This window comes from Cavia porcellus, unplaced genomic scaffold (genome assembly GCF_034190915.1).
Source record: "Cavia porcellus strain 051 isolate PalLab524CR breed Dunkin Hartley unplaced genomic scaffold, mCavPor4.1 scaffold_23, whole genome shotgun sequence".
NCBI classification, from domain to species: Eukaryota; Metazoa; Chordata; class Mammalia; order Rodentia; family Caviidae; genus Cavia; species Cavia porcellus.
The window spans coordinates 35975244-36003110 of NW_026947506.1; the positions used below are offsets into that span (position 1 = coordinate 35975244).

The 27867-nt window shown below is 37.7% G+C and overlaps 1 protein-coding gene and 1 pseudogene across 3 annotated transcripts in view; both read left to right on the forward strand.

Moving 5' to 3' along the window:
* LOC134472490 (large ribosomal subunit protein uL23-like) overlaps nt 1–24201 on the forward strand; it is an 80140-nt pseudogene extending 55939 nt beyond the window's left edge.
* Cyth3 (cytohesin 3) overlaps nt 1–27867 on the forward strand; it is a 155753-nt gene that overhangs the window by 105200 nt on the left and 22686 nt on the right. For all 3 annotated transcript variants that reach the window (XM_063234144.1, XM_063234143.1, XM_005003711.4), the window contains exons 2-4: nt 24137–24219; nt 26151–26215; nt 26778–26844. In XM_063234144.1, coding sequence (XP_063090214.1) covers nt 26178–26215; nt 26778–26844 — 105 coding nt within the window. In that variant the 5' untranslated portion in view covers nt 24137–24219; nt 26151–26177. The remainder of the gene's footprint in view (nt 1–24136; nt 24220–26150; nt 26216–26777; nt 26845–27867) is intronic.

Genomic DNA, 27867 nt, shown 5'->3' on the forward strand with positions numbered 1-27867 from the left:
GAAGGAAGCCATCAGAGGGACTTAAGGGAGCTGGATAGGGCTGGGTGGGCAGCAGAGTGGTTCCACAGGGGAGGAGTAATGCCCCAGATATGGGGTTTCAGAGGTGAGATCAAGTAGGGTTTTGAAGGCCCAGGCCAAGAAATTGGATTTTATTGTAAGCTGTGTGGCAAGCCATATGTGTATTAGGGGGGAAAGAAAGATGATTTGATCTGTTTTTGTGAATACTGCCAAAACTTCATTTGGAAAGAAAATTGAGAAGAAGTCCTAGAATATTTATTTGTCTGTTTATAATCATGTGTCAAATTGAAGACTATATTTCACAGAAGGTTAAATTATTGCTTCTTTTTGGTGTTGCTAAAGCATATTTAGGTATTATTCTACCAATGTGCAACTATTTCTTTTTGAATACTGTAGAACTAAAATACTTGCTAAACTGAAGACCATTGCTCTAGATGATGTGTAACATTGTATCAAAATTCACCAAAGACATAAAATGATCTCTAGGAAAAATACTTAACAAACTGGTGGACACTGACAGCATAATTATGGATTCACATTTCATGGCAAAATTCATCCATGGATATAGCACATTGGTTATAGAGCTGCTTTTATCTTTTCAATTGAATGAAGTTCTCAAGGGTGGAGTTTTGTAGATAACTTCAGTGAAAAGAATCCAATCTTAAGTTTTAGCTGACATTTGATAACAGTGGAAAATCTCAACTGAATCCAGTAATACCTTCTTTCATCTTCTTGTTGGATCTTTAAGAGGATTTGTTGGAAGTCTGATTTGATTCATTTGTCAGAAATGACATTCACAAAGTTGTTGTAGAGAATTACTTGATAGCTTTGGGTGTCATTAAGTTATTAGTGTACTATTTCCCCCACACAGAGTGCTTTTTAGAACCAATTTAGATTTACATAAACATTGAGCAGATAGTACATTACAGAGGTCCCATTTGCTCCACTGTACCACAGTGTTTCTCTGTTATGCTCAAAGTCATCCTCCTGCTTCAACCTTCTGCATGGCTGGAACTATAGGAATGTACCTCTGTACTTGGCTTAGTTTCCATATTAACGTTTTACATTATTGTGGTACATTTGTTACACTGGATGAGCTAGTGTTGATACACTATTAACTAAAGTTTGTCCTTTTTTTGACTTTAACAAATGTTTCTACCATTATGAAGTCAGACAGGAAAATTTCATTGCCTTCAGAGTCGTTTGTGCTCTGCTTGTTCATCCATTTCGTTGGCTCTTCAGCCTCTGGCAAACAGGGATCCTTTTATTGTCTGCATACTTTTTGCCTTTTCCAGGATGATGTGTAGTTGAAGTATGTGTCATTTTCAGATCTCCCTAGTCCCTATTGAACCCAAGGCCTTGTGCATACAAGGCAAGTGGTCTACTACTCTGCCATACCCTTAGCCCTTCAAATTAGCTTCTTTCACTTGGCAGAATGCACTTGTTTCCTCCATGTCCTTTCATTGCTTCATAGCTCATTTCTTATAATCACTGAATAATATTCCATCATGTGAACGTATGTGTTTTTTTGTTCATTTACCTATTGAAAGACATTGTGACTGTTTCTAGTTTTTGGCAATTAGGAACACAGCTGCAATAAACATTCATGGGCAGATTTTCAGGTGGACATAGTTTTCAAATTGGATAAATTCCTAGGAGAGTTATTGCTGGATCATATTGTGAAACTATGTTTTGCTTTGTGCGAAAGTGCCAAACTGTGTTCCAATACACGGTTTTTATTCATATGTGTTTGTGAAGCTTTTGCCTCTCTTCCTCCAACCCCACCTTCTGGCTATAAAAAGAGGCAGTTAATCAGGTTTGATGTAAAGATTCATTTATTCCTTTTTACTAAGATGGTGCCGAAGGCAAAGAAGGAAGCTCTTGCCCCTCTCAGAGCTGAAGACAAAGCAAAAGCTTTGAAGGACAAGAAGGCCATGCTGAAAGGTACCCACAGCCACAAAAAGAGGAAGATCCACATGACACCCAACTTCCACTGTCCCAAGACACTGTGGCTCTGGAGGCAGCTCAAACATCCTCAGAAGAGCACCGCCAGGAGAAACAAGCTTGACACTATGCCGTCATCAAGCTCAGCTAGGAGGAAGATAGAGGACAGCAACATACTCGTGCTCTTTGAGGATGTCAAGGCCAAAGAGCACCAGAGCAAACAAATGGTGAAGAAGCCTTATGACACTGATGTGACCAGGGTCAGTACTGTATCGGGCCTGATGGGGAGAAAAAGACTCATGTTCAACTGCCTCCCGATTATGATGCTTTGGATGTTGCCAGCAAAATTGGGATTATCTAAACCGAGTCCAGCTGGCTAATTCTAAATATACATTTTTTTTATCCCAAAACTATTGATTTTGTTCTATTTTATTTATTTAGGGTAGAAGGTCTCAGTGTCTATTGTTAATTTTTCCTGATTAAGATAAAGATATGTATCATTCAAGGAGTTAAAATACTGCTTGCTATAAGACATAATACTTAATTTGTTATTTCAAATAAAATAAAAGATTCTGATTAGCTTTTTGAGAAAGCAGTAGTGTTCCATTTACACGTGTGGAAACAGACATATAGTAGTGAGTTTATGTAATTTACAAAGGTCTTACAGCTAGTTAGTGGTAGAGAGAAGACCTGAGACAGGTATGATGGCTGCAGGATTCAGTACCTTAACTACTAAGTCATTCTACTTCTGATTAGTCTTATCACCTTCATGAGTTAAGGACCAATTGTTCATTACAACATTTTAGCATGGTTCTTAAGTTTCACGATTCAAGAATCATTTGGGAAGCTTGTTAAAATTCAGAATCCTTGGCGTAGAAATTCTGATTTGGCAGTTATGGAATAGGGCCCTCAATTCTATTTCGGACAAGTACTTCCAAGTGATTCTGATAGAGAAGATCTGTATGTCAAATTGTAAGAAACTGCTTTAAAAAGTGATGACATAGAATCAGTGGCTTCAGGGGGGAAACTTTTGATGTGGGCTCCAGAGAGCTATCTAAATCGGTCTTCTGTATAGTTTTACTTGATGGAACCAGGGAGTAAACTGTTCCTTAGGTCTGCATTAATACAGGCTACTGCAAATGTTCTGTCACTTGGTGGTTGGCTATATCACTAAGCAGGATGGGGTATAGATACAGATTTAATCCATACAGATATATTCTATATCTATATCTATATATTTCACCAAAAAAAAAGGTATGCACAGTTCAGGAAAAGAAAAACTTGTATAAATATTTTTAATACTAAATTTATTGAGGCATCATGAAATACATACAAGTTATCTTTGGGCTCAACAATTTTAAGAGATATTCAAAGTGGTGATCATTAACTTCCAGACATTTATTAATACCGTGAACTGTTGCTTGAGTAACCTTGGTCATAGAGATCACTGCACATTTATTTTCAATTTATTCTCTAAGAACTGGCAGTGTAGTGGGTTTTCTGTGATATACAACATCCATCAGGGTCCCCCTATGTGGATAACACCATCTGCTGAAAAAACATCATACTGTTTTTCTTGAAGTGTGTATACATTTTTTTGTTGGACTGTATATAAACACACATGTATAACTTGCAACATTATGTAAAGGCAAAGCAGATATTTTAAAAACTGACAGTAGTTCTAATTCCTAATTTATTGTTAATTTTATCTGTCATCTTTGTAATGTGCTAGAATACTTCATTCATTGTCAGATGTGAATACTTAAGGTAAAAGGCTAACTGGAAGAATAATAGTGCTGCTGTTGGGTAGCACTGATTGAATTTTATTATTATTATTTTTTTTGTCTTTTTCGTTTTTATCGGTACCAGGGATCGAACTCACGACCGCCTGCTTGCAAGGCAGACGTTTATGCCGCTGAGCTAAATCCCCAGCCCCGAATTTTACTATTAAAAAGACTGATAAAAGTGATTAGATCCATTTGTACCATTAGTAGGAAACTCCACAGGGCAGTCCACCTGTGTATAGTCATACATGTACCACCCATGGTTCAAGCCAATAGTAATGTACAAATGGAGCAGTCTGCAGTTGGTTTGTGTAAATGTTCCATTTGTGTTTGAATGGTGTGTATTACACTGCCTTATGTACAACAAGCCTGCCAAGTCTGTCTCTGTCACTTAATGCAACCTCTTTCAGGTTGCATTAAGAAGAAAACCCCTGGCAATTAAATAACACTTAGTGATGTTTTTCCCTCATATAAATTTATTTATACTAACTACGAAAGAGTACTTTAAACTGGGCGTTGGCATTGCTCCTCAATTCCAGCATTCTGGGAGGTGAAGGCAAGTGGATAACAAGTTTGACAAAACTCTTTCTCAAGATAAAAAATAGAGGCCTGGGACTGTAGTTTAGTGCAAAGGCCCTGAGTTCTGTCCCATAAAAACAAAATCTTTGAACATTTAACTACTGAATTTTTGAAAATAACATTTACTATTGTGTCGATGTCTGCTCCCGGCCGGCAGGAAGGACACACGACAAAGCCTGGCAGTGGACAACCTTTTCTTTTATTTTCCTTCTCCGTACAGCCTGCCCTGGGATCGCTCCCAGCCGAAGCCTCCTCTGGTCCGCTCCCCGCGGCTCCTTCTGGGCTTCTACTTCCGGGCTTCTTCTTCCCCCCCAGGGGTGGCACCAGTATATATACGGATACAGTGTCCAATCATGTTAAAGTAAGCAAGGCAAGCTGATTGGCTAACATCATCAGTTGCCAGGCAGACTATATTGTTGAGCGGGTTGCTTACGCGGTAAGCAGGAAACTAACGTGCTCGATGGGAGGGGTAATCTACCTCAGGCTTTACTCTTTACTACAGGCCTCACGTCCGCCAAGTGAGGCGACCGGGCTCGGGGCTGCGGCTCCCAACACTATTGTGCGCATATATATATATGTATATATATTTACAATAGAATATAGAATACAATAGAATATAGCTCAGTGATGGAGTACAGTATTTACCTAGTTTTGTGTGAGGCTCCAAGTTTGATCACCCCCCCCCCCCAATTAGCAAAATAAGCTGGTCAAGTTTTTTTTTTTTGTACTGGGAGTTGAACTCACAATATCACACTTACCAGGCAGGCCATCTGCTACAGAGCTGTATTCCTAGCACCTGGTCAAAGTATTTCTAAAACTTCCTTTTTTAGAATCTCATTCTGCTGAAACATTTTTGAAAATTAGGGTTGTTGATATTTATGTTTTCGGTAACACGACATCTCTTCAGAGTGCTTTTCTGTTGTCTCCAGGACTTTTAAATGGTGAAGATTTTTAAAAGTATTAAACATTTTTATTAGTACATATTTGTAGTACATAATATTTACATTCCTTGTGGGAAGTTGGTGCATGTGCGTAACTCATCTTAATTCCTTTTTTCACTCCCTTCTCCCTCCATCTTTTGATCCCCTTTTCATTTGAGAAATCCCTATCTCTCTGCTTCCTGTTATCTTTTATTTTGCTTTTTATTTATATTTTGGGTTTCTGATATAAGAGAAATCACCCAATATTTAAACTTGTGTTTATTTCACTTATGATTATGGTCTTAGTTTGACACTTCAAAGTTCTAGAAATAGGATGGGGTTTTTCATTGTCTCTATATATCAAAATCTTATTGTGTATTTCTGTTGAAGTAAAACGTTTATACTTATGGGAGGAAAAGATTATGGTCTCAGGGTGCATCCATTTTCCTACAAATGTTCTTGTTGTGTGTAAATGCCATATTTTCTTTATCCATTCATCTGCTGATAAACATATAGACTATACACAAGATTTAGCTATTTAATTGTGCTGCTGTAAACATGAGAATGAATCCCTGTAATACGATGTCATTAACTCTTTTGGGAGGATACATAGACGGGGAATAGCTGGGTCAAATGCAAATTCTAGTTTTAGTTTTTTCTCTGTGCTGATTTCCATAGTGGTTGTACTAGTTTACATTCTCACCAGCAATGTAGAGGGGTTCCTTTCTCCCTTGCCAGGCTTTGTTATTATTTGATTTCTTTTTCTCTTCTTTGGGGTTTTGTTTTTGAGGCAAAGTATTATCACGATGTAGTTCAGACTAGTCTTGAGCTCACTATGTAGCTCAGAATGGCCTTGAACTCAACAGTGATATACATGTCTCAGTCTTCTGTGTGCTGGGATTACATGTGTGCATCACCATGCCCCACATTATTTGATTTCTTGATGATGGTGTTCTTTCTGGGATAAGATGGAATCTCAGTGTTGTTTTAATTTGCATTTCTCTAGTGACTAGTGATACTGAACATTTCTTTATGCATTTATTGGCCATTTGTACTTCCTGAGAAGTGTTTATTCATTTCATTTGCCCATTTTTGATTGAGTTTTATTTTAGGGGTTTCAGTTTTTGAGTTCTTTATATATTCAGATATGAGTGTCCTGAGGAATTGCTGGAAACTTTTTTCCCATTCTATAAGTTGTCTTTTCATTCTGTTCTTTCTTTTGCTGCACAGAAGCATTTTAATTTGATACTACCCCATTTGTTGATTCTCAGTACTATTTCCTGTGCCAACCCCTGGGGTTCTGCTCAGAAAGTCCTTATGTTCCCTGTGACTTCAAGAGTTTTACCTATTCTTCAGCAGGTTATTTCTGGTTTAACATTTAGATCTTTGATCCATCTTGATTTTAGTTTAGTAGGTAGTGAGGCATATGGGTCTAGATTCAGTCTCCTACATATGGATAGCTAGTTTCCCCAATATCTTCCAGTGTATGATTTTTGGCCTATTTGTCAAAGGTCAAGTAGTTGAATATGGTTGGAGTTGTTTGTGCATCTTATCTTCTCTTTCATTGATCCTCATAGCTGCTTTGTGCCAGTACAAAGCTGTTTATTTTATTTTATTTTTTATCACCATAGCTAGAGTACAAGACATCTGCATTTAATTGTCTGAACAAAACCAGCACGAATCTTTCTCTTCATTGAACTCAAAGAAATCAGTAGTATATCTTAACCATACACTATACAGGTTTTTTTGTTTCTCACACTAATGAAGCAATATGTTTTCACGTGTGTTTTATTTATCTCATTAATAAGTATGTTCTTAATTTGCATCCATTTACCTATAAAAGTCCCCAGTTTATCCTTTATAGCCAAGTAGTGCTCCACTGCCTAAAAATGACCTTTTTTTTTTAATATCTCAGTTTTTATTCTTCAGATGATGGGCATTTAGATTGTTTCCAAGATCTGGCTTTTACAAACTGTGCTGTTAAAAACATGGGTGCACATATATTACTGTGGTATGTTTTTAATTCTTTTGAGAAGATAACCAGAATTGAAATACCTGGGTTGAATAGAATCTCCAGTCCTAAGTTTTTTGAGGATTTCCACAGTGGTTATACTAGTCTGTATTCCCACCAGCAGTGGAAAAGGGTTCCTTTTACCCTACAACTCCTCTAGCATTCGTTATTGCTTGATTTCTTGATTGTAGCCATTCTTTCTGTGGTGAGGTGAAATCTCAGTGTTGTTTTAATTTATATCTCTTAAGTGACCAGTGATGTTGAACATTTTTTACATTATTTGCTGCTTGTATTTTTTCATCTGAGAAATGTGTATCATCTCAGATGCCCATTTTTGCATTGGGTCTTTAAATCTGGGAGGACTGATTTTTTTTTAGTTCTTGTATGTTTTTGGTAGTAATCTTGTCTGAGGAACAGCTGACAATCATTTTCTCCTAGTTGTGTGTTGTCTCTTCACTCAGTTGGTGGTTTCTCTTGCTGTGCAAAAGATTTTTAGTAGGGTGAGGTCCCAGTTGTTGATTCTTTGTGATAGTTCCTGTGCAATTGGGGTTTTGTTCATAAAGTCTTTGCACACACCAGTGTCCTCAAGAGTTTTACTACTCTATCTTCCAGTGGATATAATAACTATATAATATAATAAGTTTTAATATTAAGATCTTCGATCCATTCCGATTTTAGCTTAGTACATGGTGAAAAATATGGGTCCAGTTTTAATCTTTGGCATTGTGTAGAGCCAGTTTTACCAGCACCATTTATTAAAGAGGCTATTTTTTTTCCCAGTGAATGTGTTTGGCACCTTTATCAAAGAGAAGGTCACTTAGTGTGTCTGGAGTTGTTTCTCTCCATCTTCTAATCTGTTCTATTGATCTTTGGATCTGGTGTTTTTTTTTTTGCTAGTACCACATTGTTTTTATCATAGTAACTTTATAGTATAATTGTGATGCCTCCTGTCTTGTCTTTGTTGCCCAGGATTGCCTTTGCTAGTCTAGGTCTTTTCTGATTCCAGATGAATTTTAGAATTGTTTTCTCTAATTCTGTAAGATATGCTGTTACAATTTGGATTGGGATTGCACTGAATCTGTATAACAGTTTTGGAAGTATGGCCATGTTTTCTTTTTCTTTTTTTTATTTAAAGAGAAAAAAGAAAGGACATAAAAAAACAAAGCAGTAAAAGGATACAAGTAATACAGAATTTCAAGAAAAAATACACAGTAAGAAATCACTAGTTAATAGGTTACATATTGTCTTCTTAGAAACAGTTGTCCAAATTATAAAATTAAAGCACATAAAGTGGACATTCATACAGTGATATTGGAGATAGTTCCGTTCAATGATCCAACAAAAGCTCAGTAATATGATTTTCCATCCTATACACTCAAACATACTTGCGGTTATATCCCTTAGTCCACCTTCCTTTCCTCTGTTTTTTTACAATAACAGTTACACTTTTTGGGTTTTATTACTCCCACAGTTCTTATTACTTTTTTTGAAAACCAAACATGACTAAGCAAAACAGAGTCAGAACAGAAGGATGGGCATAGTACGTAATGCAAAAATAGAATACCAGGTGATCAAAAGTGGTTACCATTGTGCCTCTTGCTATTTTTAAACTGAGTTGCCTATATCATCAGGTATAATAGAATTGATCAAAACAGTACAGAACAAGACCAATAAAACCTACACTGGAGACCTTACAAGACTTCAAAAAAAAGATAATAGTCAAACCATAATGGGCATCATAGTATATCTTACTGCCTTCAGAGTGGTTGCCTATACCCTCAAACTTGATACTATCAAACAAAATAGAATATAGTATAATCAGACAGAACAAGATGGGGAGAGCAATATTGGGGTTCAATATTGGGGAACAACGCAGGTCAGAACCAAACAATTTAAGCATCATTGTGTTTCACCCCAGATAATCTAACATAATAGTAGTTGTCATAGTGCCTCTTTCCTTGAATTATTTGAGTATAACTTCGTATGCTATACATCAAGCATATCAAGACAGTGTGAAGCCATTCAAGAGAATGTAAGAATTACAGGGTATTTAGAACCAGCTAATAGAAAATGAACAACAGTTTCTATATTATCTCTTTGCCTGTAAAAAATTTTGTTTATACTATTGCATAGAGTGAAATATAATAACATACAACATGTTAAAACGAGTGGAAACAGATGTACCACAGCTTGATGGGACTTCGAAACAAGATGATATTAAATCAGCACTAGCTTTTATGTTGTGTTTTTTTCTTCAAAATAGCTATTCTTACTATCACAGATACTAAAATCGAACAACCCAGGTTAAAACCTTTGCAATTAATGAGTGAAAACATTATATGGCTTCAAACCAATATGATTGGGAATCATGATTACCACATACTTTCTTACACTAGGGAAACTATTCGGTATTTATACATGTGAGTTTGATTTATTTCACTTATGAGTATAGTCTCAAGCTGCGTCCATTTATTTATAAATGTCTCAATGTGATCATTCTTTTAGCTGAGTAGTACTCCATTGTATAAAAATACCACAACTTTTTTATCCATTCCTCAGTTGATGGACACTTAGGTTGTTTCCAAGATCTGGCTATTACAAATTGTGCTGCTATAAACATGGGTGCACATATATCACTGTGGTATGATGCTTTCGGTTCTTCTGGGAATATGCCTAGAAGTGGTATAGCTGGGTCAAATGGGGCTTCCAGTCCCAGTTTTCTGAGAAAGTGTGGCCATTTTGACTATATTGGTTCTTCCTACCCAAGAGCACGGATTAGCTCTCCATTTTCTAATATACGCTTCAAGCTCCTGTTTCAGAGTACAATAGCATAGAGGTCTTTTACGTTCTTCGTTAGATTGATTCCTAGGTATTTCATTTTTTTGGATACTATTGTAAAAGGTATTGTTTTGCGATTTCTGTCTAGGTGAGTTTGTTATTGATATACAAGAAGGTGTTGATTTTTTCTTTTAAATTTTATTTAAGGAGAAAAAGAAAAAAAACAAAAAGAGTACAAGTTATACAGAATTTCAGAAAGAATAAACAGTAGGAAATCACTAGTTAATAGATTACATGTTGTTATCTTAGAAATAGTTGTTCATGTTACAAAATTAAAGCATATAAAGTGGACTTTCAAACAGTGAGACTGGAAACAGTTTTGTTCAGTGATCCAACAAAACTCAGTAATATGGTTATCTATCTTATACACTTAAATATATATGCAGTTATATCCTTTAGAGCACTTTGTTTTCCTTTCTTTTGTACAATGACAATTACACATTTTGGGTTTTATTACTCCCACAGTTCTTATTACTTTTTTTGAAGAGAGTAAAACCAGATGTGACATAACAGAACAGAGTCAGTCAAATCAAAAGGATGGACATAATAGATAATGTAAAAACAAAATACAAGGTGATCAACAATGGTTACATACTACCTCTTACTATCTTAAAAAGAAATGCCTATTTCATCAGTTATAATAAAATTGAACAAAACAGTAAAGAATAGAACCAAAACATTGGAGACATTACAGGACTTTGAAAGAAGTTAATAGTCAACTGGAATGGGAGTCATAATGAATCTTACTGTCTTCACAGTTGTTGCCTATACTTTCGAACTTGGTACTATCAAGCAAAGCAGAATAGGGGAAAATCAGTCAAAACAAGATGGTGAGGGCAATACAGGGTTTCAAATCAAGTTAATAGGAAGTCAAAGTGGTTTACTATAATGTATCCTGCTATTTTTATTTATTTTTCCTTTAATTAAAAAGATAAAAATAAAAAAGTAAATAATTAAAAAAAGGGAGATTGAGATTAAGGAGGGTACAACAACAAAACAGCGCAGGTCAGAACATAACCACTTAAGCAAAATAGTGTTTCACCACAAGATATCCTGACATAAAAGTAATTAGCATAGTGTCTTTTTCCTTGAAATCTTTGAGTATAACTTCGTATACTGTAGCACCAAATATATCAAGACAGTGTAAAACCATTTAAGAGAATGACAGTATTACAGGGCATTTAGAACCAACTATCAGAAAATGAACAATGGTTTCTGTATAATCTCCTTGTCTATAAAAGTTTTTGCTTATATTATCACATATAATAAAATCCAATAAGATACAACCTGTTAAGATCGATGGAGACAGAAGAATAAAAGCTTGATGGGACTTCAAAACAAGATGAAACTAAATCAGCACTAGCTATTATAATGTCTTGTTTTCTCCAAAATAGCTGTTCCTACCATCCAACCTTCTCTGCCTCATTTCTGTTGAGCTCTTTTTCTGTCGTTTGTTGTTAGTTTGTCTTCTTCATTTTGCTTTCTGCTCCATTCATTGTAGCCTCTCTGCCACTGTTTCTGGAATCTTGGTATTTTCCTTTTTTAGAATATCCTGCAGTATTCTCTGTAGAGTTGAATTGGTGGTTGCAAATTCCCCTAGTTCCTGTTTATCCTGGAAGCACCTTGTTTTTCCATCAATTTCTAGGGACAGTTGTGCAGGATATATCGATCTTGGCTGGAGGTTATTATCTTTCAAAGCTTGAATTATTTCGCTCCATGCTCTTTGTGATTTGATGGTTTGTGCCGAGAAGTCTGCTGTAATTCTGATGGGTGTTCCCTTGTAAGCAATCTTTTTTCTTGTCTCCGACAGCTTTTAATATTCTGTTCTTATATTGGATTTCTGGAATTTTGATTATTATATGCCTGAGTGTAGCTCTGTTTGAGTTGTAGGTGGCTGGGGTCCTGTATGCCTCATACACCTGAGTATCTTTACCTTTTGCTAAATTAGGGTAATTCTCCTGGATTATTTCTGTGAATAGCTTTTGTAGTTCATTTGTTTGTGTCCCTATTGCTTCTTTTATGTTCTTAATTCTTAAGTTATAGATCCTCTTATCATCTTCTAGCCTTTGTATTGTTGCTGTTTGTTTTCTTGTTATTTTTAAGAAGTTTTTCATTTCATGCTCCCACATTACAAATCTGTCCTCCAGTTCAGATAATCTATCCTTAGTTTCTTTCAAGTTGTTATGCCAGCTTTCGATAGAGTTTTTAGTTTCCTGGTAATCTCTTTGAACCTGCTTCATGTGTTCTATGTTTTCTGTATTTTCTCCATCAAACAATTCTCCCCTTTTTTTGTGTTCTTACATTCCACCATCTGTTTTTTCCTGGGTGGTGCTTAGCATTTCTCTAACTGTTCTGCATACTTCTAGCTTCAGGTCGTTGATAACTTCATTCCTGAATTGGTCTATGAGGCTCTCTATATGGCGCTTAATGTCTATTGGTGCGGTGTCTGCTATTGCCTGTTTCTCAGAATTGGGGGCCGAGGAGCCTTTCTTGTTGCTTCCCTTCCCCATATTCTCTGTTCCTTATATATATATGCAAGCTTACATAGGAGGCCCAGCTTCCCTGCCTGTCAGCCACAGCCTGATCAAATTGCGCTGGCTAGGTGTTCCCGCCCACTGCTGCGCACCAGGGAGTTACGGACTAGGCAGCCTACGTGGGAGTCAGTCGCCCCTCCGGGCCACCGTCAGGCTCTGGCATCTGGGTTAGGCCAGCCTACCAAGTCCGCCCGCAGTGTCACGCAGGCCAGGCACTTTTCACCAATCCCGTCCGAGAGGGGAATGTGTGGCTGGAGTCGCCACCGCGCCCTGCTCTTACAGGACTGCCCGAGCCCAGAAAGTTCTCCGCTGGAGTCAAACTGGTGTAGAGTGTCAGTTTCTCTCACTCACCTCGCCACAAGTCAGTGTAACGCCTCCTTGTCCGTCCTGTTTTCGACTCCGTTCGCAGACTCCCGTTCCCAGAGCTTCTGCGCGTCTCTCCTTGCCGAGCCGCTGTGGAGGCAGCCAGCCGCCGAGCAGTGGGAAACCCAAATTGCAGTTTCCAATGGCGCGTGGTCCAGGCTCCACACCGAGTCTTTTCTGTTCCTATTTTAGCGCCAGGACTGCATTCCAAGTTGGTTTCTCTCAGCCCAGTTCGTTCCTGAGTCAGCAGAGCATATCTCTACCGGCTCATGTCTCCTTAGTCCGCATCATTCCTGACTTCTGAGCCGAGCCTTTCAGAGAGCCTCCGGTAGTTGCTGTTATCTGTCCGCCATGTTCTCTCGGAACTTTAGAGCACTTTTTGTTTCCTTCCTTTTTTACAACAACATTTATACATTTTGGGTTTATTACTCCCATAGTTCTTACTACTTTTTTTTTGAAGACAAAACCAAATATGACAAAACAAAGCAGTCAGTCAAAACAAAGGATGGACATAGTACATGGTGTAAAAACAGAATACAAGGTAATCAACAGTGGTTACCATAATGCTTCTTGCTACCTTAAAAAGAATTGCGTATATCATTAGGTATAATAAAATTGAACAAAACAGTACAGAACAAGACCAATAAAACCTAAACATTGGAGACATTACAGGACTTCAAAACAAAGTAATAGTCAAACCAGAAAGGACGTCATAGTGAATCTTATTGCCTTCAAAGTAGTTGCCTATACCCTCAAACTTGGTACTTACAAATAGAACAGAACAGAGTAAAATCAGTCAAAACAAGATGGTGGGAGCAATACGGGGCTTCAAATCAAGTTAATAGGAAATAAAAATATTTACTATAATATATCCTGCTAATTTTTTTGATTTTTTTCCCTTAATTAAAAAGTAATAATAAAAAATAAATTTTTTTAAAAAAGGGGGAGATTGAGATAAAAGAGGACATAACACCATAACAATACAGATCAAAGCATAACAATTTCAGCAACCTAGTGCTTCACTACAAGGTAACCCAACTTAATAGAAGTTACCATAGTGTCTCTTTCCTTGAAATATTTGAGTATAACTTCATATACTATGGCTTCAAACATATCAAGGCAGTGAGAAACCATTCAAGAGGATGAAAGTATTACAGGGTATTGAGAACCAGCTAGTGGAAAACGAACAATGGTTTCTATATTATCCCTTTGCCTATAAAAATTTTTGTTTATACTTTCACATATAATAACATTCAGTAAGATACAACATGATAAAACCAATTGAGGCAGAAGAACAACAGTTTGGTAGGACTTCAAAACAAGATGATATTAAATCAGCACTAGCTATTATGATGTCTTGTTTTCTTTAAAATAGCTATTCATATCATCACAGGCAATAATATCAAACAGCCCATAATAAAGCTATTCCAATTAAAGAGTAAAAACTTTATAAGGCTTCAAAGCCACATAATGGGGAATCATGATTACCACATACTTTATATATTTGAATCATTTCTTACGATAGGGGAACTATTTGGTATTCATACATGTGAGTTTGATTTATTTCACTTATGAGTATGGTCTCAAGCTGCGTCTATTTATTTAAAAATATCTCAATGTGATCCTTGTTTTATAGCTGAGTAGTATTCCAGTGTATAAAAATATCACAACTTTTTAATCCATTCCTCAGTTGATGGATTCTTAGGTTGTTTCCAAGATCTGGCTATTACAAATTGTGATGCTATAAACATGGGTGCACATATATCACTGTGGTATGATGCTTTCAGTTCTTCTGGGAATATGCCTAGAAGTGGGATAGCTGGAACAAATGGGACTTCCAATCCCAGCTTTTTGAGAAATCTCCAGACTGACCTCCACAATGGTTGCACCAGTCTACATTCCCACAAACAGTGGAGGAGAGTTCCTTTTTCCCCACAGCCTCTCCAGCATTTGTTGTTGGTGGTTTTCTTGATCCTGGCCATACTTTCAGGAGTGAGATGGAATCTCAGTGTGGTTTTAATTTGCATTTCTCTAATGAGTAATGATGATGAACATTTTTTCATGTATTTATTTGCCATTTGTATTTCTTCATCTGAGAAGTGTGTATTCATCTCAGATGCCCATTTTTGGACTGGATCTTTGAATTTTGGGGGTCTGATTTTTTTTTAGTACTTTATATGTTTTAGACAGAAGTCCTTTGTCTGAGGGAGAGTTCACTAAGATTTTTTTCCCAGTTTGTGGGTTTTCTTTTCACTATGCTGGAGATTTATTTTGACATGCAGAAACTTTTTAATAAGAGGTGGTCCCAGTTATTGATTCTGGGAAGTATTTCTCGTGTGGTTTGAGTCCTGTTCATGAATTCTCTACCTACCCCTATATCTTCAAGGTTTCTACCAATTTGTCTTCTAATAGATACAGTGTTTCTGTTTTAATATTCAGATCTTTGATCCATTTAGATTTTAATTTAGTACATGGTAATAGGCATGGGTCTAGTTTTAGTTTTTAGCATATGGAGAGCCAGTTTTTCCAACACCATTTATTAAAGAGACTGTTGTTCTTCCAGTGAACCTGTTTGGCTCCTTTATCAAAGATAAGGTGGTTGAGTGTGTTTGTAGTTGTGGTTGTATCTTCTAATCTATTCCATTGATCTGTGGCTTTGTTTTTATTCCAGTACCATGTTGATATTACTACGGTTGCTTTGTAGTATAACTTCAAGTCAGGGATTATGATGCCTCCTGCCTTGCCTTTGTTCCTTAGAACTGTCTTTGTTCTTCTAGGTCTCTTCTTACTCCAGATGAATTTTAGGAGTGATTTCTCTAGATCTTTTAGGTATGTTGATGGTATTTTTATTGAGATTGCATTGAATCTGTATAAGAGTTTTGGGAAAATGGCCATTTTCACAATATTTATTCTTCCTATCCATGAGCAAGGGATGTCTTTCCATTTTCTGAGATCCTCTTCAGTTTCTTTTTTCAGTGTATTATAATTTTCCATGTATAGGTCTTTCACTTCTTTCGTGAGAGTAATTCCTAAATATTTCATTTTTTGGGTTGCTAGTGTGAAGGGTGTGGCTTTTCTTATTACTCTCTCTCTGTGATTTTGTTGTTAATGTGTAGGAATGCTATTGGTTTTTGAGTATTGATTTTGTATCCAGCTACATTTCTGAATTTATTTATTATATCTAAGAGTCTTTCAATGGAGCTTTGGGGGTCTTCTATGTAGAGTATCATGTCATCTGCAAACAATGATAATTTAACTTCTTCTTTTCTTATCTTTACCCCTTTTGTCTTATTGCTCTGGCTAGTATTTCCAGTACTATATTAAATAGGAGTAGTGATAAAGGACATTCTTGTATGTATCCTTTTTTTTTTTTTTAATCATCGGTACCAGGGATCGAACTCACGACTGCCTGCTTGCAAGGCAGGCGCTTATGCTGCTGAGCTAAATCCCCAGCCCTGTGATAAAGAACATTCTTATCTTGTGCCTGATTTTATAGTAAAGGACTTCAATTTTTGGCCATTTAGTATGATACTGGCTGTTTGTTTGTCATAGATGGCCTTTATTATATTGGAGTAAAGACCATCTGTTCCAATTTTCTGTAAATTTCTTATCATGAGTGAATGTTGAACCTTATCAAAAGCTTTTTCTGCATCTATAGAAATGGTCATGTGATTCTTTTCACTTTATTGATATAATGGATTACATTTATTGATTTATGTATGTTGAACCATACCTGCCTCCTTGGGATGAATCCCACTTGGTCATGGTGTATAATCTTGGTGATTTGCTGCATCCTGTTTGCCAATATTTTATTGAGGATTTTTGCATCTGTGTTCATTAGGGAGATTGGTCTGTAGTTCTCTTTTTTAGTTGGGTCTTTTTCATATTTTGGTACTAGAGTAATATTTGCTTCCAGAAATGTCTTAGGAAGGATTGCTTCCCCTTCAATTTGAAGAGTTTGAGGAATGTCGGCATTAGGTCTTCTTTGTATTTCTTGTAGAATTCTGCAGTGAATTCGTCTGGGCCTGGGCTCTTCTTTGTAGGTAAGGACTTAATTACATTTTCAATTTCATTAATAGAAATTGGGTTATTCAGCAGTTTTACCTCCTCTTGACCCAGCTTTGGTACTTCATATGTTTCTAAGAATCTGTCTATTTCTTCTGTGTTATCAAACCTTTGAGAGTAGAGGTTTTCGAAATAGGTGTTGATCTTCTGTATTTCTATAGAGTTTGTAGTGATTTCACCTTTTCTTTCTTATTGCATGAATTTGAGTTTTTTCTTCCCTTTTAAAAATAAGGTTGGCTAGGGGCTTATCAATTTTATTTATTCTTTCACAGAAGCAACTCTTTGATTCATTGATTCTTTGGATTGTTTTCTTAGTCTTTATTGCATTGATTTCTGCTCTGATTTTTATAATTTCCTCTCTTCTTTTGGCTTTGGGCTTGACTTGCTCTTCTTTTTCTAGATGTTTGAGGTGTAGCATTAGGTTATTTATTTGTATTCGTTCTGTTTTGCTGATGTGGGAATTCAGTGTAATAAATTTTCCTCTGAGGACCGCTTTCATTGCATCCCACAGATTCCAGTAAGTTGTATTTGTGTTTTCATTTGTTTGTAGGTATTGTTTAATTTCTTCTGTGACCCACTGATTACTCAAGAGTGTGTTATTCAGTTTCCATGTGTTTGTGGGATATTTGCAGTATCTTTTATCATTAATTTCTAGTTTCAAAGCGCTATGATCTGATAACGTGCAAGGGAGAATTTTAACTCTTTTGCATTTATTTAAATATGTTCTGTGAGCTAATATATGGTCTATTTTAGAGAATGACCCATGTACTGCTGAGAAGAATGTGTATTCTGATTTTGTTGGATGGAAGACTCTGTATATGTCTATAAAGTCCATTTGTTCAGAGGTATGTTCAGTTCTGTTATTTCTTTGGTGATTTTCTGTCTGGTTGATTTGTCCATTGGTGTCAATGGTGTGTTAAGGTCTCCTGTTAACAATTGTGTTACTGATAATTTGATTTTTCATTTCAGTTGGTACTTGTTTTACATAACTGGGTGCTCTGGAATTTGGTGCATATATATTTAAGATGGTTATCTCTTCCTCTTGAAGTTTTCCCCTAACAAGTATGTAGTGACCTTCTTTGTCTCTTCTGATCATTATTGGTTTAAAGTTCACATTGTTTGCGAACAGAATATCTACTTCTGCTTTTTTTTGGGATCCTGTTGCATGAAGTATTGCTTTCCATCCTTTGACTTTCAGTCTGTGAATATCCTTTTGGGTTAGATGGGTTTCTTGTAGCCATCATATGGTTGGATTTTGTTTCTTGATTCATTCTGCCACTGTTTCTTTTAATTGGTGCATTGAGACCATTTACATTAATGGTTATAACTGTTATGTCTTGGTTTATTGTTGAAATGTTACCTTTCTGCTGTTGCATCTTTGTCTTTCTGTTCTGTTTTGATTATCTGCTTTGCTTAGTGGTTTTTTTCCTAAGTGTATCTAAAATGTCTTTCAATATTTTTTCAGGGTTGGCTTGGTGATCATGAAGTTCTTCAGTTGTTCTTTGTCATGGAAGTATCTTATTTCACCATCAATTTTGAAGGACAGTTTTGTAGGGTACATCAGTCTAGGTTGGAAATCATTTTCCTTTATGATCTCGATACTTCATGCTCTTCTTGACTTTATTGTTTGTGCTAAGAAGTGTGCTGTGATTCTGATAGGTTTTCCTTTATAAGTGATCTATGTTTTCTCTCTGACAGCTTTTAATATTCTGTTCTTATGTTGGATTTCTGGGATGGTGATTATTATATGTCTGGGTATAGTTTTATTTTGGTTATGACTATTTGGAGTTCTGTATGCTTCACTGATCCTGATGTCCATTTCCGATCTCATGTTTGGGAAATTTTCAGCTATTTCTTATCTAAATATCCTCTAGTCCTTTATGTCATTCCCTTCTTTTTCATTAATCCGTATCAATCTTATGTTGTTGTTTTTTTTTTTTTTGAGTCATCTTGCAGTTGTTGAATTGTTATTTCCTGATTCTTTGTTATTTTTAAAAGATCTTTCCTTTCCTGTTCACTAGCTGCAATCTTGTCTTTAAGGTCTGAAATTCTAGCTTCACTTTCATTGAGGCAGTTTTTATAGCTTTCAGTGGAATTTTTGATTTCCTATGTATCTCTGTGCATCTGTTTTATGTATTCTGTTTGTTTCTTATATTGCTCATCTAGGAATTTTATCTTTTTGTTTAGTTCCTCCAATTTTTTAACTGTATTTTCTTTAGATTTATTCAGCATTGCTTTCATTTCTTTTATCATTTCTTCTTTTACCTGGGAGATTATTTCTAGTTTGAATTCCTTTAAAGATTCCTGGAGTTGCTTGTTTATTTCAGTTGCTATGAGGTCCCATATTTGAGGTGTATGGCATATATTTTCTTCTATATACATCACTCCTAAGGTTTCTTTGGATGGGTTGCAGGTTTGAGATTGTAATTTGGTCTTTCGTTTTGTCTTTTTCCTATATTTCTATGTTTCAAGTGTTTCGAGTATTATTCTAAGGCTTCCTCAGGGTCTGTTGGAAATCGTCTTCTGTGCGCTCAGCTGCTGGGACTCTGGCACCCAGTTCCCTGGATTGATAGAGGGTCACTGTGGGTAGAGCAGGCTGGCTCAAGCCCAGCCTCTGGAACCGATGGTGCCTGCCTGCTTGGTTAGCACTCCACAGTCTGCCAGGTACAGCCTGGAGAGAGGAGGCTGATGCCTGCTCCCTGGACCTCCCATGCTGCTCCAGTGTACTCGGAAGCAGTGAGGTTCCCTGGCTGGGCCCAAACTAGCTGGACTCGGGGGAAAGGGCATGGGGCACTTATGCCAGGCTGTGGGCCCTGTGGAACTGATGGCACCTGCCTGCTTGCTTCTAACTCCACAGTCCTCCAAGCACAGCCGGGAACGGGGAGGTGATGCAGATGCCCCAGATCCGCCTAGTTGTTCCAGTGCCTCTATGAGGATTTAAAAGCCACCTTAGTCTTATTGCTCTCTTTCATTTGATTTTATTCTGTTCCAGTCTGTCTACTCGAACTAGATTTGAGAGCACAGACAGCTATCCCCAAACTAGCAGGATATACTATGGTAACTATTCTTAATTTCCTATTAAGTTAAAATGAAGCCCTGTATTACTTACATTGTCTTACTATGACTGATCTTTTTTTTTTCTTTTAACTTTTATGGGTACCGGGGATCAAACTCACGACCGCCTGCTTGCAAGGCAGGTGGTTATGCTGCTGAACTAAATCCCCAGCCCTGACTGATCTTATTTGAATCTAGTTTGTTAGATCACTGTTTTGTCTTGACTGATTTTTTTCAAATTTGGTATGCTTGGTAGTATCAAGTCTAAGAGTAGAGGCAGCTACTTTGAAGATGACAAGATGCAATAAAATATCCTGAAAAAAACAATAACCTTGTCACTTTGGCTATAGTAGTAAAATCAGCAACAATAATATCATCAAACTTAAACTAGATATTGACAGACCCTAAGGACCAACAATATATCACTCTTAATCTTAGAAAAGAGATCTGTAATTATAGCATGCACACTAAGACAAACCAAATATTGACCTATTGTTGACTTACAGTAAATAACTACTAAATGGAACAAGTTTACCACCACCTACTGCAGAACAGTATTGAACACTAGTGACATAAACTTTACTTACTACCTAGTGATTCTATAAAGCGTAATAGTTATACTTAAAATGGTGGAGGGGGTGGGAAACCAGAGAATTAAAAAAAGTAAAATTTTAAAATTAATGGGGTGTCAGAAAGAAAAAAAGTTTTACTCCTCATTTTATTGAGGAGTAAAAGGAAATTAATAGTGTTAGAAAACAGTTGTAGGAAAAAAGTCGGGGAAGAGATACAGTTCAGTGGCACAGCTTCTGATGGAAGGAACTTCAGAGTTAAATGATTCTGGTGTTTAGATTTGCCTTCTAAGCATTTATTCTGTTAGTGGCCAATCCTTCATATTCTTAGGTAGAGAGAGACTGTAAGTAGGCTTTCCTTAAAGAAACACAGGTGTCTGTAAATGATTTAAGTAAAGCTCTACCCTTTCAGACTTTTATTTTGACACTTTTACATTGGAGAACTTGGCAGAAGAAAGTTTTTTTTTTTTTCTTAAGCTATTTTTGGGAGCCCAGTCAATGATGTTGAAAAACTTAATGAGTTTTCAGGTGCGTTTATTCTCTAGGAAAGTGTCAGCTGACCACTTTAGCAAATACTCTTGTTTTTGTTGGAATACACGCTCTCTCTCATTGTGGTAAGAGGAATAGCTTTGAAGATTCTAGAACTGTATGTTTACTATATTACTGGGTCTGTCTGGGCCTTTAACATTGGTTTTTCTCTAGAAATTTTCCGTTCTCTTTGGTTTTGGAATCATCTCCTAGGTCTCACCTCATCTGTTGATCTAGATGTTAATGTGTCTTTCTCTTAAGTGCTAAGTGTGGTAGACATTTTTTCTACCTTCTCTGATTAGTATGAGTCAAAGCCTAACCCAGGTTGGGCCTCAGAGAATTGAGGGAGAGACTATATGAGGCCTTTTGGGGAGCAAGTTTGAAGGTGTCCCTAGATACAGGCATGCACAGCCTCAGCTACTCCAAAAGCCTCTCACAGGTAGGAGATCAGCTTTAGAATGAAACTAGTACTTGAGAAGACAAAACTGAGTCCCAGACAACATTGTTAATTAGACCTGTGCAAAGAATGTGGCATGGCTTTGTGGATCTTATTTGGATTTTCTTAAGCATCTTGGGTGTGTATTTTCAACTCTTTTGTCAAATTTGGGACATTTCAGTAGTTATGTCTTCAAATATTTTCCCTCTAGGGAAAATCCTTGGATGGATCTCTTACTTGCTTGCTTTATTTTATTTTGTTTTAATTAATTAATTAATTAAAAAATTTTTGAGACAGGGTTTCACCATGCAGTTGAGGTTGGGTTTGAACTCACTTTGTAGTCCAGACTGGCCTCAAACTCACAGCAGTCCACCTGTGATCTCCCAAGTGATGAGTTTACAGGCTTCCACCACCATGCCTGGCTGCATTAGATCTATCTACCTGTTTCTTCAGTTATAAAATAATGACTTCTCTCCAGGTTATTTGGGGAATTTAATTGAAATAACATGTTAAAGCATGTAGCCCAGTCAAGTCTAGTAAATGAATTTCTTCCTCAGCCACTCAGTGTGGAAGACTGCTTTTTATATATTCTTTTCTCTCTTTCTCTTTTCCTTTCCTTCTTTCAACAGTACCTTACAATGTATTCTAGGCCCTCCTTACTGTATAGTCTGTGCTGACTTCAAAAATGTGATCCTCTTGCCTCTCAGCCTCTTGAGTAATGCAATTACAGGTGGATTGCTTAAGAAAATCACTAATGTGGAGTTCAGTGAAGTTTAGATCAGGTACAGGAAGCAGGAAATTAGAAATTTGAAATACTCTGTGCTTCCTTTCCTGATCCCATGCTCTTCATTCCCATCTAGGAGACAACACTCCCACATTTGTATTTATCAGTATAATAGGTCATACATACTTAAACCTAAACATTGTCTTGGTTACTTTTCTCACCACCAAGACAAAATACCTGACATTTCCAGCTTAAATGAGGAGGCACTTATTTTAGCTAATGTTTTAGAAGTTTCAGTGCTTACATGGTTGGCCATCTTGAAGACTGAATGGCATGAAAGAAGGGCATGGTAAAGGAGAACTGTTCATGGTATGTTAGACAGGAAGCAGAGAGAATGAAAGGTGAAGCTGAGGAGGGAGATAAACTCTTCCAGGCCATGCCCTCACTCCTCCTCTTCTGAGGAAATCCTCAGAGCAAGTCAGCTATAAGCTCCTTTAAATCTAGTCTCCTTCTGAAAGCCCCACCTTATTGGTGCACAAGGCTCTTGGGATATATGTTTGTATTTATATAAAATTATTATGCAGTAACAAATATTTAATTTTTGCTTTTGAGATTTATATAAAAATTATTCATTTCCATGTTATTTTCTTGAGATATCCATCTGTTGCTTGTTTTATGCATTTTCACTGCTTTTGGAATTCCATTGTATGCATATATATCAGCACACTTTTATACCTTCTATTGTGAATGAACATTTAGGTTCTACTTTTAATCTACATAGTGTGCTTTTTTGTATACCTGTTACGTTGCTAGAGAAGCTGAAGAATTTTTCATATATATATTTCAGTGTGTAATCTTTGATATTAATACCTAATTACTTTTCAAAGTGGCTATGCCAAGTTACACTTACACTGACAGCCTGCTTCTTTCTCTCTCCCCCCCCTCCATCTTAATGAGATCAAAATGTCTTTTTTTTTTTTTTTTTGTCTTTTTCGTTTTTATCGGTACCAGGGATCGAACTCACGACTGCCAGCGTGCAAGGCAGGCGCTTATGCTGCTGAGCTAAACCCCCAGCCCCTCAAAATGTCTTTTTATACTTACTGGTTAAATATGTACCAAGGAATCAGGGGGTTCTGTAGGAGTCATAGTGGGGATGGGGTTGAGGAGGGGGTCCAGCACTATTCTCCTTACTGCAGCATTTCTTGCTCCCTGAGGTGTGGCCACTCTGACCTTTCTTAGCTTCAGTGTGTCTCAAATGTTGGAGGCTCACCCATATTTGAGGATGAAAGACCAAGCGCATTTGGGAGCTCTGAGTTCAGCAGGAAGATGTCCTGGCTGTTTCCCTGCTAGGTGAGGTGTGCCTGTGCCCTGGTTGTGGCCCCCTTGGTCAGTACTTGTGGACTTGCAACTGTTTGGATGGAGCAGAGCACAGCTCTTGCCTTTGGGTAGCAGTTTGAGAGGAGAGAGGATGGTGGCCTGCCCTGTAATCTTGGAGTCCTGAGGGCAAGATTGGGGAAGGTGTCAGTATTTCTCTTACCCATGAGTTTTGGTAGGGTATCACCATCAACAACTGCATTTGGTGTGTGCTAGCCTCTGTTTTATGTTCTAGACATAAACCAAAGGTCTTGCTGAGGAGTGGGAAGGAGAAGGGGTCAGGAGATTGTCATACAGCCTTCCAGCCAGTCTGCCGTCCATCTTCAGCCTTATCAGACATTGCCAGATGAGTCTTTAAAGCCGCTGTTACTGAACTGATTTCTTTTTTGTTTCAGTCCCTGAAGACCTCTCCTTAGAAGAGAGAGAAGAACTTTTGGACATTCGTCGAAGAAAAAAAGAACTTATTGATGACATTGAGGTACAGACAAAAGGAAGAAAAAACTCTTCAGTTTTTGCTTTTGGGTGAAATAGTTAAGAGCTTCAAGGATATGTGAAAAATGGGTGTTTGGTGTGTGTATGTAAGAACTATGCAAAGAAACAAAGCAAAGAGTCATCTGAGATAGTGCTTTGACTCTCCATGCCAGACAGTACAGGCTTGGACAGAAGTCATAATGGTGGAACCGGAGCCTAGACTTGTGGGTCCAGAGTCACAGTGGCAGATTTAAACAACAACAGCAGCAGCAGCAGCAGCAGCCTGCAGCACCTTGTCTGCCACAGTCGTATAGAAAAGGAGGTTGTGGTGACACTTGTATAACCCTGGCCCTCTCAGAGGCTAATGTGGAGGATGTCAAGCTAAAGCACAGCCTAGGCAATTTAGTGACTTAGTAAGCTCTGTCCAGATTTTTTTTTCCTTTTTTTAAAGGCTAGTCAAGTGAAAGCAGTGGGAGTAGAGAAAGAACAAAGAAATCTATAACTGGTTGTGATCAATTAGTTGTAAATACCACTGCACTCGGACTAGCCTCTGTCCAGATTTTTAAAAAAATTATACAGGGCTGAGGATATAGCTTGGTACAGGTGCTCCAGGTTCAACCCTCATTACCACCAGAAAAAAATTTTTTTTAGATACAACCTTGTTTGTGTATAATATTGGAGTATCTGGAATATTGGTTATTACGTTTTTGGCACTCAGATGTCCTTTGAATGAATAGTAATATATTGGGTTTTAGCTATGTATTGAGTGCCTGCTAGGTAGCAGGAGCAGAATGACAAAGATGAGTAAAACCCAGATGAGTAAACATTATTGTTCCCACATTTGCATACTTTACCCAAAGGACAGGGTGGTGGGGTGTTCCACAGGAGACATAAATGAATACAGCCACAGTTTCAGAGCTGGAGTGCCTGTGACTTTTACAAAAACTATTCAGTAGGCCTTGGCTTCCTTGGGCAAGGCTCTTCTTTGAGAAGCTTCTTAGTCATTGTCACTGCCAAAATAAATATGGCCTCACAGACCACTCACTGTAGATCCAGACCTTGTCCCAGACAATAACTCCTTTCTAGGAACTCACTTTTAAAGTCTGAATTTCTTGGCATACAAAAATAGGGTTCTGAATAAAAATTTCTTTGTCTTTGAAAGATAATTCATGGACATTTTTAGTCTAAAGTTACCCTTCATTCTTGGAAAAATCCTGTAACCCAGAATAAGTCCTCTGGCTGACAAATAAGAATATATTTTATTGTGTACACTAGTAATCATATACCGCTGATGAATATGGAATCTTAATTTGGCTCTGACTGCATTATTCTGTTGGAGAGAACACTAAGGCCCAGAGTGCCTAGGAGTCTCTTAGCCAGTAGGGGAAAAGGTGAGCCTGTCCCCTCTGTTTCTGGCATCTCTGAGTACCATGGACCCAGATTTCATTTCACTCCCCCAATCCCTGTCCTTGGTGCTTCATGTTTTACAAAGTGACAGAAATCACCCCGAGACTGCCTGGCTAACTTGATGCCACCTAAATCTGAGCTTCAGTTTCCCCTGGTTTCCCAAGAACAGGCAGTGCAGAGGGGAAGGCAGGTGGCCTGTGCCAGGTAGCAGGAAATGGGTGCAGTTAAGTGGTTTTATCTTTTTTTTTTCTTTCTGATACTTACATGTCCCTTCCCAACTTTACACACAAATACTCTAGACTCTGCATAGGGTGCCCCTCTTCTTTAGTATCTGATGAGAGGTGGACGCATTGTTTTGTTTCTCCTAAGTGGTACTGGGTGTGAATGAGGCTCTAGCTCTGTCTACAACTGTGTTGAGGTTCTGGACCTGTAATGATCAGATGATCCCTCAAGAAACCTGCACCCGGAAGATGAAAGTTCTGAGTTTAGGCAGAGGAAGGTTAAAACGACACAATATCCTCTTTTTGATAGAGGCTGAAATACGAAATTGCAGAAGTGATGACAGAGATCGATAACCTGACTTCAGTGGAGGAGAGGTAAAATGTTTATGGCTATGCCTTTCTTTAATCTCTGCTCTGTGTCTTTATCCTCTACTTGAATTTACCAACTGGTGAGCATAGTGGGTAAGAGGGGTGACTGGGAAGTGGGGGCCTTTGGAGTTGTTCGTTCTTTCCTGTCCTTACCTCCCTCCTGTTCTCTCTAAAGGCAGAGGTTGCTTCTCTGGAAGTTACTTCCTATCCTGCACTTTCTCTAAATCCTGTTCTATCTTTGTAGATTTGAGAATAAGCACAGGCACTCAGAATGAACTACTCAGAAATAACCTTTCCGTGTCACAAGGAACCACCTCTTTTATTTTAAAAGAGTCACTGGTTTTCATCGTCAGCTTTTTCAGAAGTATATCTCAAGTTATCACATGTGAAAAAAAAGCCAAGGCGGCCGCACACCTTCGAAGAGAGTCTTCAGAGTGCAGTAGTGCTTTTCCCTTGCTGAGTGTTAGGAGGGGAAAATGTGCTGAAGGGCTGTGCCTCACTGGGCTGTGGGAGGTGCTACTCTCTGCGAATCCCTGCTAATCATTTTCCCATTATTTCAAATGAATAGCAAGACTACACAGAGGAACAAGCAAATAGCCATGGGAAGAAAGAAATTCAACATGGACCCCAAAAAGGTAAGCACACACTTCCAGTTTTCTGACATGCAACTGATTTATCTAGTTTAGTGGCTGTCTTTTGACAAAGGTGGTCACTTCATAAAAAGATGGAGTTGATACTATTTTATAAAAAAAAAAGCAAGTGGATGCAACTGCTTAATGAGGCCCCACAGGAGCAGTGAGGAGCACTTGTTCAGTCCTTGATATGGAACCCCATGCTTGACATTTCTCTCCTAATCTTGCCGTGTGAGTAAGGTTCCAATATAGGGCCTCACATTGTTAGTTGTGGTTAAGGATGGGAATGGAGTCCAGGTATAGAGTTCATAAATTTCATCATGTTGATTGAATTAAATAGTCCAAGTAAGATAGTTGTCTGTCTGTCTGTGTCCCTTTCTTTGTCTCTCTGTATTTCTCTCTGTGTCTGCCTGCCTGTCCATCTTTCTTTCTTGTCTTTTCAGTACAGAGTTTTGCTATGCAGTTCAGACTGGCCTCAAATTTGCTTTGTAGCCCAGGCTGGCTTCGAACTCACAGTAATCCTCCTGAGTGCTGGAATTACAGATGTCTGCCACTATGTTTGGCCAGAGGATTATGTTTTTCCTTTTGCCCTCAAGAGGGGGACTGAATGAAAGAACAAGGAATCTTTTTCAGCTACTACTTTGTTCTTTCCTCCAGTTGAATTTTCTAGGACATTAACTTGACAACAAAATCTGCTTGTTTTTGAGATTGAGCTATAAGGATTTGGCAGAATCTGTAAAAGCTGTTTCGTTTTGAGAGAGAAGAGAAAACCTGAGTCAGGCACTGAGGCTCGGGATCAAAGAGAGGCAAGGGTGTGGGAGTTGCACTGACCGCAGATCTGGCTTATTCATTGCTGGTGATCTGGGGCTGCATTCACTTCTGACATTTTCCTCATTTTTCTGACACTGAACCCCAATGTTAATTGTCAAATGGAAGTAATAGAGTTGAGTTTACTGAGTTAAATTATCAGCAGGTATAAGCATTGGAAGTAATAGAGGGTGCTGAATGTTTTTGGAACTGGAACTC